The sequence below is a fragment of the Osmia bicornis genome, chromosome 12, assembly GCF_907164935.1.
Source record: "Osmia bicornis bicornis chromosome 12, iOsmBic2.1, whole genome shotgun sequence".
In the NCBI taxonomy this organism is placed as follows: domain Eukaryota; kingdom Metazoa; phylum Arthropoda; class Insecta; order Hymenoptera; family Megachilidae; genus Osmia; species Osmia bicornis.
The window spans coordinates 4,668,784-4,682,474 of NC_060227.1; the positions used below are offsets into that span (position 1 = coordinate 4,668,784).

General features: G+C 47.5%; 1 protein-coding gene across 3 annotated transcripts in view; it reads left to right on the plus strand.

The window, feature by feature from the left end:
• The window catches only part of LOC114879167 (titin), a 43,844-nt gene that overhangs the window by 17,415 nt on the left and 12,738 nt on the right, over positions 1–13,691 (plus strand). For all 3 annotated transcript variants that reach the window (XM_029193812.2, XM_046288072.1, XM_029193813.2), the window contains exons 2-5: positions 4,476–4,579; positions 12,420–12,467; positions 12,816–13,289; positions 13,368–13,649. In XM_029193812.2, the coding sequence (XP_029049645.2) occupies positions 4,498–4,579; positions 12,420–12,467; positions 12,816–13,289; positions 13,368–13,649 (886 nt within the window). In that variant the 5' untranslated portion in view covers positions 4,476–4,497. The remainder of the gene's footprint in view (positions 1–4,475; positions 4,580–12,419; positions 12,468–12,815; positions 13,290–13,367; positions 13,650–13,691) is intronic.

The window sequence follows — 13,691 nt, forward strand, 5'->3', positions numbered from 1 at the left end:
CAGTCTTATCCTCGGCCCCACGTAATTCTAGCTCAGGTAGATCTATAAATAGAGCCGGTGTACATGATGCCGACCTGTTGCTCGAGCACCCTCGTGTGAACGTCGAGGCCCTGAGTAATCGAACCCCGTTGTTCCGAAGAGTGGCTGCCTTCTCTGCCGTGCCGTTCCGTGCCGTGCCGCCTCACGTTCCATCGTTCCATCGTGCCCAAAAGCACTCGCCGCTTCGAGAGGTCATTAGGCGTAATGAATACCCGATAGCCCCCTTAACCCGCAATATAATCGCCTCTCTCGCGTACCTCTAAACACGCTCGACCGCTCGCTCTCCTCCATGCTTCTCGGCCCGTGCTAATGATTTCTCCGCTGCAATATCCGCAGCAGTATACCTTTCCGAACCTTCTGCAAGAACGCGTCGAGGCTGACTTTTCTTTGTTGTTGCAATTTGTGCCGTTTGATGCGGCCTCGAATCGTTTCACAATTGCGACCGTGATGAATCAAACCGCGTGTTCGCAGTTTGAATGGACGCGTACAATATGGATCTTCGTCATAGTGGTTGGTACGATGGTATTATCGGAGATTGAAAAATTACCACGAGTTTGAGGCTGCGATTCACGCTCAAGTTAACTTGGCGCAAAGGAGCCGAAGAGGAGACGAAGAAACGACTGCTTTCGTGGCGAGATTGCAAGCTGATGATCGGGTAACGAGCCGCTCGCCGTCAACCTGTCTCCAGTGGCCGGAGGGACCAGTCTGGAACTGTTCGATCCTTTGGCACGCGGAAGCGAGCTTCGGGGGTGAGACGAGACGAGGCCCTTCCCTCCGGGCCGGACACCTTCCCTGAAACTCCGGAAGAAAGAAAACGATGACGATTCCCGTATAATTAATAACGCGGATGTCTCCCACGGGCAAGATGCTTCCAGGCGAAACAACGAGGCTAATGGTGGCAGGATCACGAAAGTTTACGGTTAACCTTGCAATTTGCATAACGTCATTTACCAGCCTCAACCCCGGCCACCAAGTGTCCACCTTCGCGCTGATCCCTGACCTTTCAACCCGTTTGCGCCCATAAACTGAAATGTGCAGATCACGCCGCGACCGTTCTCGCATTTGCTGGACCGAGCAGAATAGCTTGTATCAGATACCGATGCACAGCTAGTTCCTTGTTTAACCTCTCCTACAGTCTTGTTCGGTAATGAAACTAACAAGGAATATTAGGCTAGTGATACACGTTGATTTCTTGGATACTCGAAAAAATTGTTAAATTACTCGAAGACCATGCGAGTAATTTAAAAAGGAGAAACGATCGAAGATATACCCAAGGACGAGAGCAAACAAAGTTGGACGTCCACTTACCGGGCGCGATAAAATAGCCCAGAAGCCGGGGCTGTCAATTATCGAGCTTTCAGTCGTCGAAAGCCCGGCAAGAAGATGAAGCATCCCGGTGTACGGGACAGAGTGCCTTTTAGGAGAGGCGGACAGGTCCGTTATTCGTAGCTGGATCGGTATACGATGCTCATTCAGAGTATTACCATGTCGGAAGTGAACGCTTTGCATCGTGTCACCGGGCCGCCGGCTTTGAAACCCTTTATATGAAATACCACCGTTACACGCGGCACGCGATAACAGAGCCGAACAAAAATGGTCGATGCCCATAAACTGGCCGATCAAATGGATCTCGGAAGATTTGCATAAAACGCAGCCACTCGCGAGGGAAGCGTTCCGTTGAACCGTCTTGAACCATTTCCAATTAGCAGATAGAAAATCAAGGGAACACCGATCGCGACCGATGTTGACGATCGTGCAGGCACGCACACGCCGATCGTTTCGATCGTTCATTTGCATAACACGCAACACGCGCGAAATCGAATTAGCCGTACGCGTAAATGGGTTTCGCCTGGCAGAACTCTCTTCTCGGTCCGCGCCGTTACCGGCGGTTCCTCGTTTGTCGTCGTTAATGCGGATTTCAAGGCGAGCCTGATCTCGATCTCACGGCCTGTAAAGTCGGAAATCGTGCGGGGAGCCGAGTCTTTAACTAATCACGGAACATCGGCGAGTATCAACGGCGAACCGGGACACAGGATCCACGGTGGAAACTTCGCCCACGGTCTCCGCACCGGAGGGGATACGAACAGTCTGTTCCCAGGTGAAGGTAATCATATTCCGCGTTCCACGGTAATGGTGAACGAACGCAGCCTCCGGGCTCTAACGGAACCTATGCCACCAGCACCCCCGTTTCGTTCGACTTGTGGGTGCACCTACCTGCACCTTATACTCAAGCGAAACTCCTAGTCTGCCGTAATTATCGCGCGAACAGCTGTTAGCCGGGATAGAAAAGGTTGCCTGATCGTTATCACCCTGTTGTTTCAAACCGCGTCTTCTAATCCTTTAATAAATTTCACGAGATTCATCTGCTGTCCAATTTTCTCGGATACTCGGGTCAAACGATTCGCGCCGTTTATCCGTGTATAAACTTTTGACGAATCGTACAATTTCTCACCGGTGTGTCTCGGCGAAGGTTTCATTTTCCCTCGTGAAATCGGCTATGATACGCGTTACCCGTTCGAAACGGCTCGTCCGTCGCGTTCACCGCGCGTCATTAGGCCGTACCGCGACCCGCGCGGAGAATAGCCGTCCGAACCGATCCGTATCGCCTCGTGAAATCGGCCTTTCGGTTGCGGCACGGCCGTATCGAGAGCGCAAGTGAAATTAGTCGCGGTTCGACGAGCCGCGGCCACAACCGGGTCCTGCAAGAAGGAAAGTAAACGCGACTCGCGACGAATCAGGGTGAATCGACGTCTCGCCGGCGGATCACCGGCGATCGCGTCGAAAGGGAAACGGTAGGAGGAAAAAGGGGACGCCGAACAGGCTGGGCGCGCTTGCATTTTCATTCAGGACGTGTCACCGCGTGGGCGTGTCGTTTCTAGCTTGTCACCGGTAACGGCGTCTCTGTTAACAAACGTAGACGCACGACCGGCCGGCAATGCGATAATAGGACAATGGGGACGTGGATTCATTGAATTTCGAAAGGAATAGGCTTGGTCAGAGGCTGGCGGCCCTCTTAATTACGGAATTGTCTTAACATTCTACATGACACGTTCCAGTATGTACGTCAAGTATACCTCTGAAGAAGGGTTAAGACTCGGTTGCTTTGATTCGATGATGGACTACTATCGTATCGACAACTCGACGAATTAAATATAATTTGACCTGTAACGAAGTCCTGCGATAACTTATGTCAAAAAGGTAATGACAAAAAAGTGTGAAAAAAATCGGTCAGTATTACCATTCCATCGAGAAGAATTTGGTCGAGCAGACCGCCTTACAAAATGTGTTAACAGGCTTTTCCTGAATTTGCCAATCCAGAGAATCTTCGCATTGTCCTCTTTACACGGAGCGTCTGCACTTTTCACCTGCGAATACTTCAGCAACCCGCAAAGGCGTGCGTGCTCGTCAATGCCCGTTCATACCCATTCACCGAATTCCTCGGCTCAACGGGCCGTATCCTGAATACGCAATGACGCGTACCTTCAGCCGGCTGGAGAGAAGCGGGATTCGCCATAGCCGTGTCTCTTCCGATCCGCAGGCTGGAAAAAAGAAAAGAAGAGAAAAAATGTTAGAGGATAAGCATCCAGCATCGGTAGATTCATTACGATATAGCCCGGCGTGTAATTTACAGGCTCGTTAACGAGCGGTTGCCGAGCTTTCGATGTCACGAGTCGCGGCGCTTCCTTCTTCTTTCTCTCTTCCGTTCGATCAACAATGAAAGCGACGACGGAGGAAGCGCGAAGACGACAGGAAAAGATGAAGCCGACGTCTGCAAGAGAAACTACCCACGCTCTTTTATCTCGCTAGCACTTTGTATTAAGCCGCTGTCGCAGGCAACTGGTATGCGCGCCGGCTTCACCAAAGTCCACCTTCCCTTCCTGTCGATTCCTCTTTTTCTTCCTCTCATCCTTCCTCTTTCTCTGTTAACCCGTCTCCCCCATGGAGAACCTCTGAACCACGTTCCTAGCGTACATCATTCCTCCTCCACGCGACTCTTATCAATAGTCACGGGATTAACTTCGATACATCGATGAATTTGAGTCAATTTTTACTTCGCCGGCTTTGAATACTGATCGTGAGATCCGATACTTGCGAATACTTTCTAAAAATAGTACTCGTGCTGATCTGCATACCGCGTTGTAATCATCAGAACTGGTCGGTCAAAGTGCGAAGGTATGCGATTGGCTCGCTTCCAGGTGTGGCTATGTGTCCAGCTGTCACTGGTCGACGATTTCAATGGAATACCCTGTGATGGAATAACTGAGACCTTAACGTTCATAGAAACAAAGGCATATAATGGCTTGTTATGCTTATGTTCTGATCATTCTAGGTCAAACTGTTGATAAACTGATCCGATTGTCCTATTGAAATTGATTAACAAACGAAGATAGTCGGGGTGAAATAAAAATAGTTAACAGAAGGATTTTTGATTTCAGGAAACGGAAGAAGAGCGCCGACATGTCGGCCTTGAGCACCGGGCTCTGTCGACCCGGGATTATATTCTGTCTGGCTGTTCTACTGGCATCGCAATCCAATTCTGGTGAGTTTTACGAGCGAATCCGGCGAGAAACTTCTTGGATAGAGGAAGTCGTTTCGCTCTGAGAGACTTTTATCTACTCCTTTCGTCTTGCTTCAACGCCTCCTCGTACATACTCGACGAGAGGTACGCGTCGAAACGAAACTCATTTGGCAGTGAACAGGTGTACGTGAGATAGTATGAAAAGGAAGCCTCAACGAGGAAGAATGACTCTTACGTACAAGCCTTTTATTCTTTCGTACGTACGCGGATAGAAAAAGAAACAGTGGATACACACGATTATTACTTCGATAAACAAATATACAACCATAAAAAGGGTATTGAATTGATGAACAAGAGATTTGAAGAGAGACTCGATTACAGCAATAAACATCCTCGACAATAGCTTCTTATTGTATAACACGTACGATCAGTTTGAAGGATAAAGTTTCGTAGCTTTTAGAATCTCAAATACCAAATGTTAAAAATTTTCTTAATAAAAGTAGAACTTTGAAAAAGAATCGAGTCTCGTTTATGCTATCGGTAACCTAAATTGCTAGCAGAGGGTTAAACCTCGGATGGCGGCCTAATTCTAATTTAATTCGATATTTCATTAGAGCAAACTATAATTTGAAGATTAAAATCGATAGGAATTTTCATTAGAAACCAGCCGAAAAGATTGAACACGACTAATACAATAAGAAGGCGAAGATCCTCGCAGACTAATTTCGCCCGAGGTCGAAACCCACGCACACCTATACAGAATTAATTGTTTGACGATGATGATCAGCTACGTCCAAAGTCCTTTTTTTTTCAAACGATCACTATGACTAACACGAGCGGGCAGCGTTTGAATGAGCGAGCCAGGGCTCCATCAGGACATCGAACCTCTCTTTGTCCTTTACTTCCCTACGAGTAGAATGGTCTTACCTCATAATGCTCACCTCTGGCATCGGCCACGTCGAGGCCCAAGGTGCTTTCCCATGGACCTGGCGCACCATATTCGTTCCTCGATGCTTCTCGGGTCGTCTTCTCCATCACGAGCCAAGCTCTCTTCGAGGTATCGCATAAGCCTCTTCCGTTTACGTCCAGCCGGTTTTGAATTACGTTAAGGGACTATCCATCCCTTGGCTGCTGCGTTCTTCACGATCGATCGAAATCATCCGAGATCGATTAGTCATCCTCCTCGTGTTACGTTCGAAATCCTAAAGACCGGTCGACCACTTTCACCCATTGCGTCAGATGAATCTGGAGTTCAAGTTCATGGGAACTTTGGTGATTTTTATTCCTCAAATTTGATCATTGATAAAAAATTATTTATCTCGAAAAAGAATAGGGGATGACACTTGATCCGGAATTGATACCAAGCCAACGTCCATCTCCATCGACTTCCCCTACTGGTAAACGTCGCTAGATCCTTCTGTGTTCCTGGTACAGCAAGAGAAAAAAAAAATGAAAAAATTGCGGCAAATATTAACGTTCGTAATTGCTTCCTGTATCTTAGTCATCCCCCTTCGTGATCTATCAATGCCAGCTCACGATCGATCCTGTTTCTCCACTCTGTACGTACAGAGGGCGAGGATCATTCTCGGAACAGCGTGCTACCTCGAACAGAGCGGACGTGCAAAAACGGCGTTGCATCGTCAATGAGAACTCATTGGAGATGCGTCGTTTTTTGCCTTTCCCCCCGATCCCCGCGACGACAATTGGCCGCATCGACGGCTGCTTCGACGAACAGCAGGTGTGGACAAATGGACGTGGGGAACGATTGAATTCTTCCACTGCTCGCGCAGAACCCAGCCTCACCGAGTCTTCCTTTTTTTCAACTAGATCACTGGGTGATCTTGTCCCTCGCTCGAGCACCTTGCACCTTTTTATCGCAGCTTCCCTTTCAAGCGAACGGACATCGAGATCGACGCGATCTAGCGAGCATCTGCCAGCATTTCTTCCAAAGGATCGGCTCGTTTGATGGACGGTTGCTTTCGAGAAAATAATCGGTATTCCCGAGGCATCGAAGTCATCGAGCCGGAAAAACCTGCTAGTTTCGTTCACCGTTCCAACGATTTTCAAATTGTTCTCGATTCTCTGATTTAATTCTAAAAATGATGAACGGAAGAAATTTTGAAATCTTCACGGAAACACGAAGTAAGAGGAAAAAAAGAATGCGTGTCGTTGGTACACACAGCTGCACGAATAGCGGTTCCTATACTTGCCTGCATCCACGTGATGCTGTGAATTCTGGTCAAACCTGTAAACCCTGAAGAGACGGCTCGTCGGGATGTCACTGACCGCGTACTTCACCGTTGCCCACTTACGGTCCATGTCGTCGCACCTGACCCTCCGGCCGTTCCATATTTATGCTTTAATGCCGGCCGAAGTGTCGTTATCTTCGAGTATCGTTCAACTGTCCTTCCTTGTTACCCGCTTCGATACCGCTTCAACACGCTTCCTGTAAAACATTATCGAGTAAGCTGACGTCTCGAGAACTCGGTCCTTGGAATTTCCATTACGCGCAACTTGGGTACCTTGTTGCAAAATTGATACCGTTAAATTCCTCGGTGAGATTAATCGAGCTCACCTACGTGAAGCTAGAATTTATTAGAAGATTAAGAAAAGCATTGAAATTGAATACCGTGCAATTTTAACGCCGTAAGATTCAAAAATCGTTAAATTTCAAAATTTAAATAAAGATCGTTCCTTTAATTAAACGAACTCGTTAATTTAGAATTTAGACCCAACGCTTCATTCGACGAGCTTTAATTAAAAGCAAGGTAATTTCAAGCCTCATTTTCTTCGTACATTTACCAGGCAAACAGCAGTCGGATATCAAACACGGTTGGACAAACACATTCTAGTTTATTTGCTTTTACCTCTGTTGTTCGAGCATAGCCGTGTATCGTAGCTCGTTAGAGGAGTAATTAATTTCCGTTACGACCAGCAGGAGTAAGACCGCGTCTTTTGACCCTGACGCGCGTCGAATGCTGTTCCGAGGATCACGGCGTCGCGTTGCGTCGCGTCGGTCCGCCGCCACGCCAGACACCGAATTCGGCCGGGCACTTAAAATTCGGGACGTGTAAAGGAGCGGTAAAGTAAACGTAGCGGTGAACTCCCATTAACAAAGGTACACGAACAGCGTGCTTTGTACAAACACTCCTGCATAATTAGTTGGTTTTCCTAACGCCTTGTTTCTTTCGTACCAAAACCATTACGTAACCGTGGACGAAGATTCGTCGAGTGCACTCGAGGCGAACGGTGCCTTCGTCGACGAACACAGGCCATTGATCCGAATTCAACCATTCACCTGGTTATTTTCTTTACCAGCTGACCTTGAAACAACTACGCTCGAGGATTTTCACCTTTCCCTACCTACGTTCCCGACCAGTCTCGTTTGCTCTTCTCTGCTCTATTTACGAACCCTTATCGCTTCCTCTCGTTTACGATCATCGTCGCACACGTTTTACGACGGAAGCCAGCTTCTACAGCTGGGTATAAACGATAAACCGACGATGCCCTGAGGATGATGGTCTGGTGATGCAGGAGAATGCAGAAGAGAGGCCCGTTGTAACTGGTACATACTTCGTAAGAGGACCTGCTCGTTCCCGCGTTCCCTCTGCTCTTTTCCTACTTTCATCCTTCTCCCCGCCTTTCTTCGTTACCTTACCACAGAGGTGACGAGGTCAGCGGCGGTCATTCGACGAAGGGGTATAACGGAACGTGTGGGTGCAACTTGGTCGTGACACGGATTAAATGATCGTATTAATTCCTTCGAGGCATCGCGAAAGCCTGGAATGCCGAGTCCTCCTTTCTACCTACGGTATTCGCTTATTGGGGAAAAATCAATTACGCTTATTCTCCTGCTACCGAAGGAAGGTCAATTTTCTATCCAAGTTTATGATACAGGATGTACGTTGAGCAGTTGTGATCATTAATAATTTCATGAAAGGGCTGGAACGTTTTGTAAGATCGAATTAGAATCAAAAAGAAACTGTAGGTGTCTGTTGCTTCAGAATTAATTCATCGTTCGTTAACTACGAAGGTGGTTTCGAAATTGCTAACCTTGAGGATGACGAACATAATGGATAGACTCGAAGTAGTTAACGTTTCCTAGTCTCTTTTTTGCAAAATTATCAAACGTTCGTACAGTTTACAAATGCGATACATCATCTAATTACAGCGTAACAAATTATAGCTGACGTCAGAAGCTGGCCACAAGCCACCTGTCTTCAACTTTTCATCTTATCGCGAGTAAGCGGCAATGAACTCGATTGAAAATAGCGGATAATTTATGATTGTCCTCGAAATAGTCTCGTCGCAGTGAACGAGTACATACTTGCATATTACGGCAGAACCGGTCGGCCAACTTCTCTCCACGCAACGCGCTCGATAGTTACCATTGACATTGACATTGACTGTCGCAGCGAGTACCAGTGTCGATACTTTCCGATTCATCAGGGGAATTTTTATTTCTCCCATTAACCCTTCAACAACGGAGTCCAAATCGAAACACAAATTTAAAAAACATGATGATTAGAATTAGAGCTCTCTCCATGGTCCGCCGTCCGACGGTTGTTAATAAATTGGCCTTCAGTGAAATAATTTGTGAATATATAAACCTGATGATATAAAGGTCTAAAATAAGATTGAATACTTTATATAGAAATGACCAATCGATGACATGTAACACCTCAATTAATTACTAGGATTTAGAGACTCGAGTAGAGATAACGTCACATTATAAAAACACATTATGTTAAAATATGAAAAGACTACGAGACGTCAATGACTGTGAATGTGTTAACAAACGATGAATGGACTCCTCTACAAATAAGTCAAACTGGTACGTCGGGTTTGCGTAAGAGACTACCATACAGGAAACGAGCGGAAGATCCTCTAAATAGTTACAACATCGTTCGAAATGAATTAAATATCATCAGTGAACTCGTATATTACCCGTGTTTTCTAAAATCAAATTATCATTTGCGGCGAACGTATTAACGGAGCTCTTCATTTGACACAACGAGGCTCGGAATGATTTCATCTTGTTTTTCACGGTTACCACGAAGGATTCCATGGTGGTTGCGGTGGAGGTTAACCACGACCTTGGTAGACACGTAGTGCAGAATTTCGTGCACGCGATACGCGTTGCAGAGCAGAGAAACCAGCTGCTCATCGGAGCGTGTGCGGTTGATGGTAATGAACTTTCGCGAGGCAAGGCCGTCGGGGATGATTTCATAACCCGCGCGCAATGCCTTTGCTCTCGCTCGACTCTATCTCTCCTCTTCCCTCCGACTGGTATCTGAATTATTTCTCCTTTTCTCTCGAGTAGCTGTCGCGTGGAGTACATTCGGTACGGAGAAGGAGGATCGGTAATTGAAAAGCAACCGAGGTAAAGAGCGAGCAAGAGTCGGATAATCGGAGAACATTGACTTACATAATGACTCGTTGCCAGTCTTCGAGATGAATAAGATCTGACCTCGATTACCGCTCGTGCGAATACATGAATTTTTACCCGTTCCTCGAGGCGAGATCGCGATTATTGTTGAACACGATAAGCCTGCAAAGGCCGGTCGTTTGTCCTTGGTTAATTACGAGAACGGCGGAGTTCCGTGATTAAACCACCTGTTCGCTAAGAAATCACCGGAACTTTCCTCCCTCGATAAAAGCGCGCAGCTGAAACGTACGGGACACATTGTTCTTAGAGATTCTTTCTCGCATCGATAAAGATCCCGTTAATTGATCATTCATCGATCGTCTTTGAATCCACGAGAAGATAATGAACTATTTCTTCTTCAACGATTCGTAGGCGGGTAAAATGGTGATTCCTCCACCTGTTCGCTACGAAATCACCGGAACTTTCCTCCCTTGATAAAAGCGCGCAGCTGAAACATACGGGACACATTGTTCTTAGAGATTCTTTCTCGCATCGATAACGATCCCGTTAATTGATCATTCATCGATCGTCTTTGGATCCACGAGAAGATAATGAACTATTTCCTCTTCAACGATTCGTAGGCGGGTAAAACAGTGATTCCTCGCACCTGTAGCGTTCTGCTGGAAATCTAGTTGTCGTAAATTTCTCGGGACTCCTTATCCCCTCGTTGAACGAATACAAAGCGAAGGTAATCCGCGATTGTAATCACGCGTGATACGCTGACACCTGGATGAAGCGTCGTTGGTCAGGGGACGGTTAGCGAAGCTAGCCGAACAGCCGCAATAATTTAGCACAGGCACCGTGGAAGACAAGAATCGTCTCGGTGGAGCAATGTACACACGTACGTGATGGGCCCGTGTAACGTGGAGGCACGCGGCTGGGAGCCGTTCGTGGGACTCTGCGAGAGAGACGCGATGGCCCTTCCATTCACGGACCTCGGTGTGCCTTCCCAGTACAATTCAATTCGCTGGAAACCGCCTGCACGCTCCGCGCCGTGGAATGCTGATTCTCGAATATGCCTTGGCTCGCCTGCGACACGCACGCATGGAAACGAATGTCCGTGCTGGACGGGAGCACCTTGCGGAAACGCACGCGCCGCGCATTTCAACCTCGCGCCTTCGAGTCGCGGATCGACTTCCGATCGAGCTGACTACTCGGTTCCCACCGTTTTCCCACCTCTACCACGAACGCGTGCTTCTCAACACTTCCTATTCATAGCCGGCTCGGTTATCGTCATCGATTTCCTTCGTCGATGCATTTATAATTAACCCTTAATTATTTTAATAAATTCCCAAGTGTACTAAATTCAAATCAGAGATGTTCTCGCTCTTTTTTAAAACAAGCTACAAGACAAGTTTTCGAGAGTAAAAAAGCGACTCGAGGAAGTCGACTTAGCATAAAACCCAGAAAAACGTTCGTAACCCATCTTCGCGTGTAATAAATCTGCCAGTTCGGTACATTCAATGAAAGGGTTATAGTGGACATTCGCAAACCTTTGCCTCGCAATGCACGTATCCGCGTACGGCTACGTTTTCTGCATTTCAAGGAGTTCCTGGACGGTTTTTCAAAGGAGAAAAAAAAAGAATATCGCCGGTAAGACTTTCGAAAAGAGGACACAATGTATCGTTTGGGAATTCGTACAGCCCTTCGAGGATTCCATAAATTCACGGTTACCGGGATTGTCGTTCGTATTCTTCTGGCATCCTCGAGAGGTGCTCCGTACGCGATAACGAAAACGCGTGTCGAGGAGAAAGAGCGGAGAAGAGCCTATCAGGGTAAGAACGAAGGGTGGCGCGTCGTTTTTCACGAACAATCGAACGCTCGAGTCAGACGCGGCTCACGGCGGCACTTCAATTGCCGAAAGAAATTGCGAAAACACCGGGCGTAAGATGAGACACCGAGGGCTACGGACGGATTGCAATGCGCGAAAGAGTTGACGGATACGCGTTACTGCCTCGGATGTGTCAACGAAGCGGCCGAAAGAAAAGCGACGAGAGAAACAGAAAGGGAGAGCGAGCACACTGAGTTCTGTGTATTCCATGTGCACTCGCCATACAATTCGTTCGGCTAGGGGCCTAGGGTGTTAACGAGAATTCGCCCACGCACGTTCGCGCCATATGACGCTTTGACTCACTTCGTTGTTAAGCCTCGGTTCACCCTCCGGACAAACGCATCCCGCCGGTAATTACTATGATAAACTGCACGCACCGGAGACACGACTCGTCTCCCTGCGAATTTCATGGGAAATGGAGTCTACCAAGATTATTTGCCATCGCATTCTGCGCCGTTCCACGGTCTGACTCCTAATGCTAGATTACCTAATAACGTACATCTAATTTCAACCTGGCAAATTGAAAAGTTATAAATTTTTCAAATATAAAATGAGAAAAGCACGAGACGAAGTTAACGGAATGGATATCGTTTCTGTTACAGCGCCCGTATACGACCAGGATACCACACAAGTAGCAGAATACGATGGAGGTACGTACAGTGTAGTGACTTTTATTACCCCTAATCAATGTACGAGCACGGGACACCGACGTGACGTTAATTGTATCGCAGCCAAACAGACGATGGCACGTGCCGTTTTAACGATTCTTACACGACGTCGCTTTCAATCGATCCTTTCGATGAATATTAAGAGTGTCCGACATTATTCGATCCTCGTGTCGCGTGTACACCGTTTTGCGAACGCGTATCCTCCTTAGATTGCACCGCGTCGCACCGAATCGTAAATCAAAAGTAAATCTTAAATTGACCAGTCCTTAGGTACGATAAGTGATACATCTTAATTATGAATATCTAATTATTTTATACCTTCTGCAACAGCCACAGCCGGATGCTATTACAATTACCAGCACTACAACGAGGGTGACCGAATAATCACGAACGAGCCATGTCTGAACTGCACGTGTCACAACCGGATGCTGATGTGCTATCTGAGAGTCTGTCCGTTCACGAAGGCGATCGGCCAGGACTGCACCGTCGAGAAACGTCCGGATCAATGCTGTCCCGTGATTACCTGTCCGGAAGTACCGGTGCAGTTACTCACCTCGACCACTAACGCACCGGCGATGCCCGGTTCCACTGCCCTCGGCTTCCACGATAACTATGGCTGCAACGTTAACGACAGATTCTTCGCGGACGGTGCCCAATTGCCCGTCGATCCACAGAATCCTTGCGAGTTGTGCTATTGCATCAGGAACAGGACCACTTGCGTGATGCAGGAGTGCACCCTACGCGTGGCTGGATGCAGGCCAGTCTATCAACCCGGCGTATGTTGTCCGGTCAAATACAATTGCGGTGAGTTAACCTGAAACATTATTCGATAATGTTGTTTAACGAAAGAATTCGGGTTAATCGATTGAAAATCTTCAACAGAATACGACGAGGAACTTTCAACGACGGTTGAACCGACGCCTGGCCTGATAATGACAACCACGATGGCTCCTGGAGCGACGCCGCAGTGCTACCACGAAGGAAAGATTTACGAGGACGGTGATTTGATTTACTCGACGCAACCTTGTCAACATTGCTACTGTTTCCGCGGTGACATCGCGTGCGCCGTGCAAGACTGCGGAACGCCCATGAAGACCCACGGAAAGAACTGCACCGCTGTGCCACCGCCCGAAGGGGAATGTTGCCCGACGACCTACGAGTGTGGTAAGAACATCATAATTATGTTACACAGGTAATGAAATTTCT